The following is a 13,778-nucleotide window of genomic DNA, read 5'->3' on the forward strand; positions in this document are numbered from 1 at the left end:
TCTTTTTTTTTGCCCACAAAAAATTGTGTGAGAGAAGGAGGCCAGGTGTTGTCATTTCCAACTTATAAGTGAGAAAAGTGAGTCTCAAAAACATCGTAGGACTTATCTAATGCTATATAGTGAATAGGTTGAGAAGCTGTGACTTGGATTCCAGATTCATTGTGCTTCATAAATGAAGACTGCCCAGAAGGGAAAATATTTTTCTTAAGAATCTGCAACATTTTTGTGACAGATTAGGACTAAAAGTTAGGAGTCCAGGTATCCTACAAAGGATTCTGTTAGGTATGCTTGGGGCTTGGAATGTGAAATCAAAGCATTAATTTTGAGAATAGAAAATAGATGGAAAAAATGAATTATATATGATACAGTATTCTAAGATTGGGAACAAGTTACAAACAATGTATGTTTTTCTCCGTCTAAAAAAAGATTGTTTCACAGAAAGGTCATTTTATATTAATGAACCAAGGACCTGATGTTACAGGGCAATCATACCATGACTCCACCACCTCTTGGATAGAACCCTTTACTTACCAAGCAGAATGTCAACTTCTAACCTCAGTGATGACAGTCTTCCAGCCATCATGTTCCTGACAGGAATCCCAGGGCTGGAGTGGGCTCATGCCTGGATTTCCATCCCCTTCTGTGCCATGTATCTGGTAGCACTGGCTGGGAATGCTGCCCTCATCCTGGTCATTGTGACAGACAGTGCTCTTCATGCACCCATGTACCTCTTCCTGTGCCTTCTCTCACTCACTGACCTGGCTCTCAGCTCCACCACCGTGCCGAAGACATTAGCAATTTTGTGGCTCCATGCTGGAGAAATTTCCTTTGGTGGATGCCTGGCCCAGATGTTTTGTGTCCATTCTATCTATGCTCTGGAGTCCTCAGTTCTTCTGGCCATGGCCTTTGATCGCTATGTGGCTATCTGTAACCCACTGAGATATACGATCATCCTCAACCGTAGCATCATAGGCAGAATTGGCCTTACTGGCATACTCCGTAGTATCGCTGTTGTCTCCCCATTCATCTTCTTGCTGAGGCGACTGCCTTACTGTGGTCACCATGTCATGGCACATACATACTGTGAGCACATGGGCATTGCTCGCCTGGCCTGTGGCAACATCACTGTCAATATTGTCTATGGGCTGACTGTGGCCCTGCTAGCTGTGGGTCTGGATTCCATCCTCATTGCCATTTCCTACGGCTTTATCCTCCACGCTGTCTTCCGCCTTCCATCTCAAGATGCCAGGCACAAGGCTCTGAGTACCTGTGGCTCCCACCTCGGGGTCATCCTGGTCTTCTACATTCCTGCCTTCTTCTCCTTCCTCACCCATCGTTTTGGCCAGCACCGAGTTCCCAAGAATGTGCACATCTTTCTGGCGAACCTCTATGTGCTGGTGCCTCCTGTGCTCAATCCAATCATCTATGGAGCTAGGACCAAGGAGATTCGGAGTCGGCTTCTGAGACTGCTTCACTTGGGGAAGGTCTCAGTGTGAGTTCCAAGTAGCACTTGGAAATGATAAAGAAAGGTAAATGAGCAAGATAATTGCCTAGAAGCTTTTACATGGATGTAACCCTATAATGTAAACAGGAGAGGAAGCACTGAAAGAGAAATGGCCAGGCAAATTGGTTATGTTGAATATGATGATGAATGTGCTGAATGAACAATTCTAAGTTGCTTGGAAAAAGATTATTATTTTTTTTCCTGTCATCTCAGTAAGTACAATATTTAGCCAAGAAGAAAGGCATTCCTGTCTGGATTTCACATTGAATCTCATGTTGGAAATATTCTACTGGGACATGAAACAAACAAACAAAAGAGAACATGTGGAGTGCATTTGAATGAACTCCAAGGCTTTGTGCCATGTTTAAGAGCACAAGAACAGAAGTGGTATAATCAGATTGCCTAGGTTTGAACACTGGCTTCTCCACTCACTAGGTTTATCTTTCAAGCATGTTGCAAAATCTTTGTATGCCTATTTTGGTCAAGTGTAAATGAGAATAATAATATCTTACTCTGGAGTTTGTGGTGAGTATAAACTAACTTATTGAGTTTATGTAGAAAATTTAGAATAGTGTCTAAAGCATAAAATGCTCAAGAAATGAATGTAAGATGTAAAAGTTACATAACCTCTCAAAACATTATTTTAGGTTCATAACTCATCTAAGAGCAATTTTGTATTGTCTCATCTCACATAATTTTTGTTACTCTATTATATAAGTGCTGCATAAAGTTAGGCTTTGCTTGGTATATGATTAGCACTCAGTAAAACCATATTTTCCTCCATTCCTATCCACTCCTCTGATTGTGAGGTTTATTTCCTTTTGTCATAAATTTATCCCTTACTAAGGATTTATAGAAGCGTGTTCAGAGTTCCACTGCCTTTCTAAATAGTCACTTGTTGACTTCAGTGACTAAGTGTACTTTTAAGTTTATCGCACTTTAAAATTGTTGAGCTTCTGTAAATTAATATTTTTCATCAAAGTCAGAGATAGATTTATTTATTTATGTATTTATGTATGTATGTATGTATGTATTTATTTAATTATTTATTTTTTAAGAGAGAGAGAGCATGAGTGAGAGGGGCAGAGGGAGAAGGAATCTGAAGCAGACTCTGCACTGAGTGCAGAGACCTACTTGGGGCTCAATTTCATGACCCAAAGATCAGGACCTGAGCCAAAACCAGGAGTTTGATGCTTAACCAACCAACAATAAATTCAGAGAGTTTTGAATGTTAATTCTTCAAATGTTCCTTCTTTCTCTTCCTCTCTCTCCTGCCTCTCTGCTCCTTCTCAGACTTTCATACATATGTATCGGCCTTCCTGATGATGTATCACAGGTCTGTTCAATTTCTTTTTCTTTTAGTTACTCATACTGAATAATCTCCATTGACCAATCTTCACATTTGCTGTTTCTCTCTTCTGTATAGTCAAATGTACTATTGAGACCTTACAGTAAATTTTTTATTTCAATTATTGTACTTTTTAAGCCCATAATTTGTATATGATTTTTTAAAAATAATTTCTATTTCTTAATTAATATTATCATTATCACAGTTTCCTTTAGTTCTCTGAGCATATTTAAAATAGTTGATTTAAAGTCATGGTTTAGCAAATCCAATGTTTTGACTTCCTCAAGGACAGTTCCTCTTGGTAATTTTTTTCCTGTGTATGGGCCATAATTTTTTGTTTCTTTTGATGTCCCATAACCTGTTGAAAACTGAACATTTTCTTGTTCTTTCTTCTTTCTTCTTTCTTTCTTTCTTTCTTTCTTTCTTTTCTTTCTTTCTTTCTTTCTTTCTTTATTTATAAAGATTTTATTTATTTATTTCAGAGAGAGAGAAAGCACACTCACAAGTGGGGGAGGGAGCAGAAGTGGGTGGCGAGGGAGAAGCAGGCTACCCACTGAGCAGGGAGCCTGATGTGGGGCTGGATCCCAGGACTCTAAGATCATGACCTGAGTTGAAGGCAGATGCTTAACTGACTGAGTCATCCAGTTACCTCTGAAAACTGAACATTTTTAATAGCATAATGTGGCAACTCAGAGAATCATTCTCTTTCCCCATTCTCTTTTGGTTTTTGTTGTTTGCTGCTGGTATTTAGTGTTTTTTTAGTTAATTCTGTAACACCAATTCACCAATTCATTTTTATGTGTAGCCACTGAAGTCTCTGCTAGTTAATAATAATTCCTTACATACTTGGAAACAGGAAGTCTTTATCTCTGCTCGTAGCTCTCTATATGCATGTTGGAGCAAAACTTTAATACTCAGCCATTCAGTGTGAAACTATATGTTAGCCTTTCCTTTCCTACTTGTGCAGAGCTTCAAGGTGAGACAAGGATGAGACCACAGGGTTTTCTCACGTCTTTTCTGGTTATATCTACAGTCCTCGGCAAATGCAGAGACCCGGATATGCACATGGCCTTCTATATCCTCAGAGATGTGTCAAAAATATACAAAGTTCCTATAAATATCACATTCTTAAACATTTTGTCTTTACTTTTTGGTTAGTTTCTTATTTTCTCCAACTGTTATCCACTATCATAGGCAGCTGCCAATTTAATTGATTGCCTGTAATTGTTTTTGACAATTACCCACAGGGAAAAAGAATGCTTACACTAAGAGAGCTATGGATCAGATGAAAGAGAGACAGCCTTGCAAGAGTGGTCTTCAGGGGAACTATCAGGCCAAATAACGACAATTTTCTGGGAAGGAGATTTTGAAAGAATTCCAGCCTATCTGCTCCCTCTGGATGTCATTGGTTTTACTGTGAATTCTGGCTGTTATTTTTTAAGGCTACTGCAGGGCTAGAGAGTGGGAGAATGGCATTAGGCAAATCAAAATGATACACAGCCACTTATCCTACAAAAATTCAACCATTTTTTTCTTAAAGACAGCCTCCCTGGATGGATAGATGCAAGGCTTTAATGCCTAGAATTCTGAAAAAGTTGATTCAAACCATTTTTTTTTTTTGGCAGAATTTTCATTGTCTTAATGGAACGGGAAAATTTCCAACATCCTTAGTCTGCCATTTTCACAGTTGCCCCCACCATACTCCATATTATTTCTTTGCTGGCAGACATGGGGACCAAGAAATCCATTGGGAAAATGGGAAAAAGTTTGTTATATTTGAGAAAATGGTTTTGGAATCTGACTTGTTATGAATACCACGCCAGTCACTTATCAGTTAGATGATGTTAACCTAAACCATGATTTAAACTTTAATTTCTTCATCCTTATGAAGAGATACTATCTTAAATCTCCTCATTGCGTGTATCATATGAATTATTTACTTAGGTTGTAAGATGGCAAGAGTGCAACAAATGTTATTTCCCTTCACCATCAGCTACTCCACTTTTGGAACAAAAAAATGAACAAACAGGGTAGAAATCAGAACCTTGTCTCCAGTCAGTTGTGGAGGAGAATGCTAGGACTGAGGAGGGAAATACTAACTTCACAGAGGAAGGACGAGCAAATGCTCATATGTCTTCCTGTAACTTTTCTCATTATGGCATTGTCATTCTCAGTCCTGGCTTAAAATCTTCCACTGCTCTTTGATTATTTACTCTCATTTCCATGTCCATTTAATTTTCAAGTTTCATAGCCTTTCTTTCTACAAACATTTCTGCCACTTCATATATATCATGTCTGCCTGAGTTTAGACTTTCACCATCTGAATTACCAAAGCAACTTCCTAATTTTTCCTGCACTAACTCTGCCAGAATACATAAATTTCTTCCCTTGGCTGACAGACTGATCATTCTAAAATCCAAATATTCCTGTATAAGTTCTTCAAAACATACACATTACCCTTTGTTTAAAAATTGGGAAATGAAAAAAAAAATTGGGAAATGAAAAAAAAAATTGGGAAATGACTCAGGCATTTATCATTCTTAAGAATTAGTCTTAATTCATCTCTCTACTACTTTTTACCATTGATTTTTGGCTGGAATACTCAATCTTCTTCCATTTCTTGGGCATTACAAGGAGAAGAATGTGTAATACAGCCTTGAGTGAGTCACTATACCATGAGTTGCTCAAGGACATGCTTATTTGCCATATGATTCCTTTATGTCTTCTTTCTCATTCACTAATGGACAATTCACTAATGGACTCATTCACTAATGGACAATGTTTTAGTAGTATCATACCATAAAACTGTGCTTCTACTGTCACCACTGACTTCAATATTACTAAATACGTTGGATTCTTACTTGAAATATTGATATAGCTGGCTGTTCCTTATTTCTTGACTGTTTCTCTTTTCTTGAATTACTAAATGCCACACTTCCCTGGCCCTCTGCTTACCTCCACATTCATCTCTCTTCAGTTGTCTCTACAAATGATTCTCCTGTTTTCTCTTCTAAATACTAGTATTCTCCACAGCTATTTTTAAAGTTTGATTCAATTTTAACTATATATTCTTACTGGATGATCTTGGAAAAAATCAGATTTCAAACCTACACATTTAGTTATAATTACAACTAACAGTTAGATATCTATGATTGGCTGCTGCATAGAATTTGGAAGACAGCATATCCCAAATACTAATGTAAACTTGTTCTTGTTAATTCCTATTTCTCAATAAATGACACAAGTTTTTTAAATAGTCAGTATTACTTAGGCTTCTCTGGAGAAACAGAATCAATAAGATAGATAGGTAATAGAGAGATGATAGATAGATAGATAGATAGATAGATAGATAGATAGATAATAGATAGATATTGAATTTATTATAAGGAATTGACACATGTTCATGTAATTATGGAGATTGAAAAGTCTCATGATTTGTCATCTCCAAAATGGAAACCTAGGGAAGTTGGTGGTATAATGCTGTCTAAATCTTAAGGCCTGCAAACCAGAGCAGCTGATGGCATAGGTTCTAGTATAGATCTGAAGACTTGAGAATCAGGAGCACCAAAGACTGGAAAAGATGATGTCTCATTTGAAGCAATCAGACAGAAAGAGCCTAGGTCTTTCTTCCTCCAACTTTTTGCTTTTCAAGCCTTCATGGATTGATGATGGTCACAGATGTTGGGATGGCAAATTGCTTTACTGAGTCCACAAGCTATTTATATCCAGGAATACTCTTATAAACACAACAAAAATACTGTTTAGTCAACTTTTCAGGCATCCTGGGAACCAGTCAAATAGACACATAAAATTAACTCTCATACTGACTAAACAAAAAACCAGATGCCATTGTGCACATATTTTTCTCCTTAATTCCCTATATTCACTTAAGTAGTCACTGAATCCTAAATATTCTGTATCCTGAATATTCTACATCCTGAACAAACTCCAAAGGTGCAATGGATGTTTGAGACAATATCTAGTGAGGAAAATAGAGGAAATTAACACCAGATCTAGCAGAATGATTGCTGGATAAAGCTAAGGTTTGAGGCCAGGAGTTTATATTGTGTTAATTTGTGGATATTTATTATTTTTATCCATAATATTTGCTATGGATTAATTGTATCCCAGTCCCCCAAATTCATGTGTTGAAGCTCTAACCCCTAATATAACTGTATTTGAAGATAGCACTTTTAGAAGGTGATTAAAGTTAAATGAAGTCATAAAAGTAGGGCTCTAGTCTGATAGGATTAGTGTCCTTTTAGGAGAGGCACCAGGGAAGCACTTTGTCCCTGCTCATGCTCAGAGGGAAGAAAAGATCAAGTGAAGGCAGAGTGCTTTCTGCAAGCAAGTCTCTTTTTTAATTAATTTTTTAATTTAAGTTAAATTCAATTAACATATACTGTATTTTTCGTTTCAGAGGTGGAATTTAGTGATTCATCAGTTAAATACAACACCAGGGCTCATTACATTAAATGCCCTCCTTAATGCCCATCACCCAGTTACCCCATCCCTCCACCCACCTCCCCCCAGAACCCCTCAGTTTGTTTCCTATAGTTAAGAGTCTCTTAAGGTTTGCCTCTCTCTCTGTTTTCATCTTATTTTATCTTTCCTTCCTTTCCTCTATTTTCATCTGTTTTGTTTCTTAAATTCCACATATGAGTGAAATCATATGGGACTTATCTTTGACTGATTTGTTTCACTTAGCATAATACCCTCTAGTTCCATCCATATCATAATACCCTCTAGTTCCATCAATATCATTGCAAATGGCAAGATTTCATTCTTTTTGATGCCTGAGTAATATTCCACTGTGTGTATGTGTGTGTGTGTGTGTATCATGGATGCACACATATGAATCATAGGATACTGTGTTAATTGCTATGCTATTGCCTCAGCTTCAAATCTTTCTGATCTCTGCTTGGGGATGCCTTTATATATATATATATCACGTCTTCCTTACCCATTCACCTGTTGTCGGACATCTGGGTAGAGAAATTTTCTTCAATGGATAATTAAATCACCATATACTTGATTAAGACTTGCTTTCCTGCTTATGCATATTGATTTTAAGAGCAATGCAGGGCTTTTGAGCTGAGTATTTTCACAGTGTTTGTATGTTCTAAATATAAAGATATTAAAAACATAGGACAGTAGGAGTCATTTTGTCTTTTTCATCCTTGATCTAAAGTTAAAGAAGTGGGATGCCTGGGTGGCTCAGCAGTTGAGTGTCTGCCTTTGGCCCAGGGCATGATCCTGGAGTCCTGGGATTGAGTCCCACGTCGGGCTCCCTGCATGGGGCCTGCTTCTCCCTCTGCCTGTGTCTCTGCCTCTCTCTCTATCTCTCATGAATAAATAAATAAAATCTTTTAAAAAAATAAAATAAAATAAAGTTAAAGAAGTGAAACTCCTTAACAGAGAGTTACATGAAAGAAAATTAAAGAAAGATTCAAACAGTAAATATTGTTTTTTTCATATGTTTAACTTCAAGGCATTTTTGTAATTGTAGTTAAGTATCTATCATTAGATTATGTTGTTAACTAGAAAGAAAAATAACCCCAAATAGGTGAATTATTACAGTTAGTAATTATAAGTATAACTGACATACTTAATGAACTATGTTTTTCAAAATTCACTAGATGATTTTTTAAGGTGAAAAAATTATGTCATGTGTGAGTATGTGTGGCTGTAGAGAAGATGTGTGTTAGAAAAGTTAAGTATTATTCATTTAAAACTATTTTTATCAAATTATATAAATGTTTTTGAGTTACATTCAATCTTAAAGTTATTTAATCCTATGAAATGTTTCCTGTTGTCTTAGTGATATACGTTTTTCTTACACTTAATTTAAAAATTATTGTAAGGTATAAAAAAATGAATGGAATTATACCTGATTTTTACATATGATTTATATTTCCTCAGTCCCCAGATATAACACAGGTTGTATCACATGGATGCACACATATTAATCATAGGATACTGTGTTAATTGCTATGCTATTGCCTCAGCTTCAAACCTTTCTGATCTCTGCTTGGGGATGCCTAGGATGGGACATTTGTCCTTCACCTGCTGGCTGGTCCTAAGACTCAACCAGTAGAGGGCAGTAGCGGTCAATTAGACCCTGGGACAGGGTCAGAGGATTTGTTTATCCTACGCACATTCTGTTCTGTGTCACCCAAGCATCTGTTATTTTCATTGGCAATAACAGTTAACTCTAATAGAGACAGTAGGTTCCAAGTGGCATTTTAATACTGCCCCTTATTTTGAACCAACCTCATCATGTCCTTCAGATATGCCACTACCATTTGGCTGGAATCCCTCTTCAGAGATCTGAGTCCAGGCTATGAAGCCACTGTCCTTTGCCAGAACCTCCTCTCTTAGGACCATTACTGATTAAGGCAATTACTCTCAATTACGGCTTGACTGCCACAATGTAGAAACAAAACTCCATCCACCCCCAACTAAAGTACTTATATAAACAAAGGTTCTCAGAGCTTACCTTTATAAAAATAAAATTAAGAATAATTAAGTATGACTCACACTTCATTGAATAAATATTGACTTGTTAATATATGGGGTAGTTTGGAAGAAGATAAAAGCTCTATCAACCTCACTAAGGATAATATTTCCAAAACAAATTTGGCCTATACTTATAATTTATAAAACTTAAATATTTTCATATTGCTCTTGTGAATGTATGATTATAGTTGTTATAATAAAACATTGTAACACTTGAAGGTTATTGTTATAATTTCTTGTATTATTACTGGCATGTAAGAGTTATCATAATGAGATATACAAACAAAAAATATACATGTGAGAAAATAGACCAACTTCAAAGAGACAAAGCAATAATTTCAAATTTCTGACAGGTAAGAAAAACTCGTTCATATACTTTTAAATGGGCAGTGGTGAGTTAGAAATTCTAGGGCATAGAGTTTCCAAAGGATATATTAAAAATTGTTATATAGAACTTTTATTTTTAAATGTCAAAATTTATAATGTACTGGAAATTACATTTTTTTCTACTCTTTAAACTTTTAATGACAATTCTCAGAGTCAATGTAAAGGGGAATATGAAAATTTTGAAAATTATTTTATGAAATAGCGAGTAAGATTTTTGAAGACCACTAGATTGAATTAGTTTGAGAGGAGAGAGGTATGTTAAAAGGGAAGAAAGAAGAGTACTCTAAAGTCATTGAAGAATGATCAGTTAATCCTTGAAGTGCTAGCTCAGGGACCTGATAGATGGATGAAGTTAAAAATCAGAGGGAATCTACCTAGAGTATGGATGTCACTTCATACCAGTCCAGCTTCATGGCAAATGAATGGACACTTGCATAGTGCTCATTCTCAGAATGGCCTTGTGCATTCCCTAGCACTCTGTTATCATCATGAAATTTTTGGTAATTTTACCTTTGAACTTGTGTTTTGTAAGTGAAGCCTAGGTTATAATGATGTATGAATGCACATGCTCACCATCATCGTTTGCTGCCTATCACCCACCACAGAACTCTGGTGGATTCACAGTGAGATGGAGTTCAAAAAAACACATAGAATAAAAAGAAGAAAAGAAAATGAGGAGACAAGAAAGAAAAAAATTAAGAGGTGAGAAGGGAGAATAAAGCATAAAATATACCAGATGTTTCATTTCCACTTCTTCTGGATAAGTCAAGGAAGATTCTCCTAATTCTTCCTCATGTTATCAATCCTCCTCATTCTCTCAAATGTGCATCACAGGCCAAATCCCTGGAGGAGGCCAATTTGATTTATACTCCTGAGCATCATAGGCAGAGTCAATAAATAAACTTGCTTATCAAGCTCATTGACCAGAGGAGGCTGGGACACAGAGCCGAGTTAAAGACATTCGCTGAGCCCAGGAAACAGAGAACAAAGAAAAGATCAGACATTTCAACCCAGATTACACATTCAGACCCCTCTGCTTCCTCTTACCACACCCACATGAACCTGCACTGAAACGCAGCTTTAACCTCCTTAAATAACACTGAGCAATCAGATACCCATCTCCTGCACAAGCTGTCTCCATCACCCTCTGTACACAGCCTCACACTCAGTATACCCACTCACAGAGCTCCAGCCTCAGTGGACTCCACTTGCAAGTGCATGTCTACCATACAGGTATGTTCTTCTTATCAGGCTACCCAACAACTGGGTTAAATGAAATAGCACAGAGTTAAATCATTGAAGTCTAGGTCAGAGAGGGGGACCTCAATGACAAGACCCTGAAACAATTTGGAAAGCATGCCCCCATTGTGGACCAGAGTGGCATTTCCTCAATATCCATATCCCATCGTTTCCTGAGGGGGGGAAAAATCCAACTCTGCTCTTATATTAGGTTTTCTGCTTCTCACATCCCAGATGGTCACAGAGTACTACTATTTTATAATTCCACTTGAAATCATCCTTAAAGGTCAAGAATAGGCTGATAAGAGAAGGGAAGGGAAGATGGTAGTGATATCAGCTCTCTGCCATCCACCATCCAAGCCTCTCTCCCCAGGTGTCAAGGCATGCATCAAGACCAAGCTTAAGACCAATTGATGTCATCAGTGAAAGTCTCTATGCAAATATGAGGACTCCCTAATTCTCATTTAGAATTCAGATAATGAATAAAGGAACCTTATGAACTGATATTAGACAAAATGCCTTGCTTGAAAGAGATAGGAATTAGATATTGGTAATATCATGGATATTTGGGTGTGGTAAAACTTGAAACTTGAATCAGGCCCCTTAATTTAAGCTCTGCAATGAACACGCTTTGTTATCTGGATGACATCAGTTCACTTCTCTGGACTCTGTCTTCCCACTGACTAGGGGTGCAAATGATTATCACACCCTATTTTAAAAATTTTTATATACATATATATATATATATTTAAGATTTTGTTTATTTATTCATGAGACACACAGAGAGAGAGGCAGAGACACAGTCTGAGGGAGAAGCAGGCTCCACTCAGGGAGCCCGATGTGGAACTCGATCCTAGATCTCCAGAATCACGCCCTGAGCCGAAGGCAGGAGCTAAACCACCGAGCCACCCAGGCTGCCCTGTATATTTTTTTTTATTGGAGTTCGATTTGCCAACATATAGCATAACACCCAGTGCTCATCCCGTCAAGTGCCCCCCTCAGTGCCCATCACCCAGTTACCCCATCCCCTCGCCCACCTCCCTTTCCACCCCCCCCCCCTTGTTCATTTCTCAGAGTTAAGAGTCTTTCATGTTCTGTCACCCTCTCTGGTTTTTCCCACTCATTTTCCCTCCTTTCCCCTTTACTCCCTTTCACTATTTTTTATGAGATAAAATGAATGAGACCATATAATGTTTGTCCTTCTCTGATTGACTTACTTCACTCAGCATAATACCCTCCAGGTCCATCCACGTTGAAGCAAATGGTAGGTATTACACTCTATTTTCTCTGGAAAGTTGTTGGTGATAAAGAGCTTGAAAAAAGGGAACAATTATTTGGGATATCGAAACTTTTTTCATGAATATTATTTATTTCTCAACCATAAGCTTTTGAAAGTGATAAACCATGTGATGCCATTTCCAATTTGGAGATGAAAAAAAAAAAAAGGCCCAAAGAGGTTGTGGGATTATTCCAATGCCACATAAGGAACAGATGGAAAAGAGAGAATGACTATAGAGGCATTGATTTTTCCAAATTAAGACAGGCCAAAGAAATGGAAGATTTGTTCAAAGTCACACATCAATTTTGTTAGAGAATCAGGACTAAATTCGAGTTTCTCAGAATCCCACACAGGTTTCTTTTAAGTAGAAAATGTGTTTACTAAAGGGAAATGTTTTTAAGTACTAGCTAGCCTTCCAGAGCAAAAACAGATTCCCTTTCCAGAATATCTTTACAGTAAGCAACCCCAGGATACTCTGTTTCTTCCCTTGAGCTGTCTCCGTCAGCACCTGGCATTCTCATCTAGCCTCAACATCCAGCCACCACACTGATGGACATGCAGCACCACTAGCTGGCTTTGCCAGAGTAGGGATTGCTGTCTCTCAATAGAATGATATATCTCTTTCTTTCTTCTATTGTACCCTGATAAGTACTCAAATAACTGTGGATACTCACTCATGTGCTATGTGAGCATATTCAGATGACTTAACTACTTTCTAGGCATTCCAGTTGAGGTACAAAATGAAGTTATGTAATTTTATATATATATATATATATATATATATATATATATATATATATATATATATGAAGATGCATTAGAAACACAGAAAATAAAGTGATTGCATTATTATATTATAAATTCCAAAAGTGAATGTTACATTCCATTGACTAGTAAACATTGAGTCTTGAGTGAACATTGATCAAAATGTCTAGGTCCAGCCAAAGGCATGGTTGGTGTGGAAGTTGCAATTGCATAAAGGCATAGTCTCAGATAATGGGATTGTGTAAAGTAGTAGAACAATGAAAAAAATAAAAGACCATTTTGGACCAGAAAAAAAGGGAAGCTTCTGGGAGAAAGGAAAACATTCACTGAAGCTTTGAAAACAGAGAAGGGGAAAATAAAGCCAGAAGACACCCTAGGCATGGAAAGAGGCAAGGAACATCCCTCCGAGTGAGTTGACTAAATGATGGGCAGGATGTATAGGCGGTAAGTTATGAAGGATCAGATTGGAAAGATGCTTCAATGGTTAGTTTGGTGCTCAGAATATAGAACTCAAAACATGATTGATGAGTACATGAATGAGCAGAATGAAAAAAAAGAGCAGACTATACTTGAGAGAGTCTTTAAGATTCTTGAGCGAGTTAGTGACAAATGTTTTTCTTGGTCTAAAAAAAAATTGTTTCACAGAAAGGTCATTTTATATTAATGAACCAAGGACCTGATGTTACAGGGCAGTCATACTATGATTCCATCACCTCTTGGATAGAACCTTTTACTTA

The 13,778-nt window shown here is 37.2% G+C and overlaps 1 protein-coding gene across 1 annotated transcript; it reads left to right on the forward strand.

The window, feature by feature from the left end:
- The first annotated feature begins 527 nt into the window (after nt 1-527).
- On the forward strand, nt 528-1,496 carry LOC121476565 (olfactory receptor 52D1-like). Its single transcript, XM_041730661.1, has one exon. It carries the CDS (start codon nt 540-542, stop codon nt 1,494-1,496), a length of 957 nt encoding a protein of 318 aa, XP_041586595.1. The 5' UTR covers nt 528-539.
- Nucleotides 1,497-13,778: the final 12,282 nt, after the last annotated feature.

This window comes from Vulpes lagopus, chromosome 15, assembly GCF_018345385.1.
Source record: "Vulpes lagopus strain Blue_001 chromosome 15, ASM1834538v1, whole genome shotgun sequence".
In the NCBI taxonomy this organism is placed as follows: domain Eukaryota; kingdom Metazoa; phylum Chordata; class Mammalia; order Carnivora; family Canidae; genus Vulpes; species Vulpes lagopus.

What these genes read in the sequence shown, in the direction of transcription:
- LOC121476565 (XM_041730661.1), top strand. Translation starts at nt 540, where the DNA reads ATGTCAACTTCTAACCTCAGTGATGACAGTCTTCCAGCCATCATGTTC.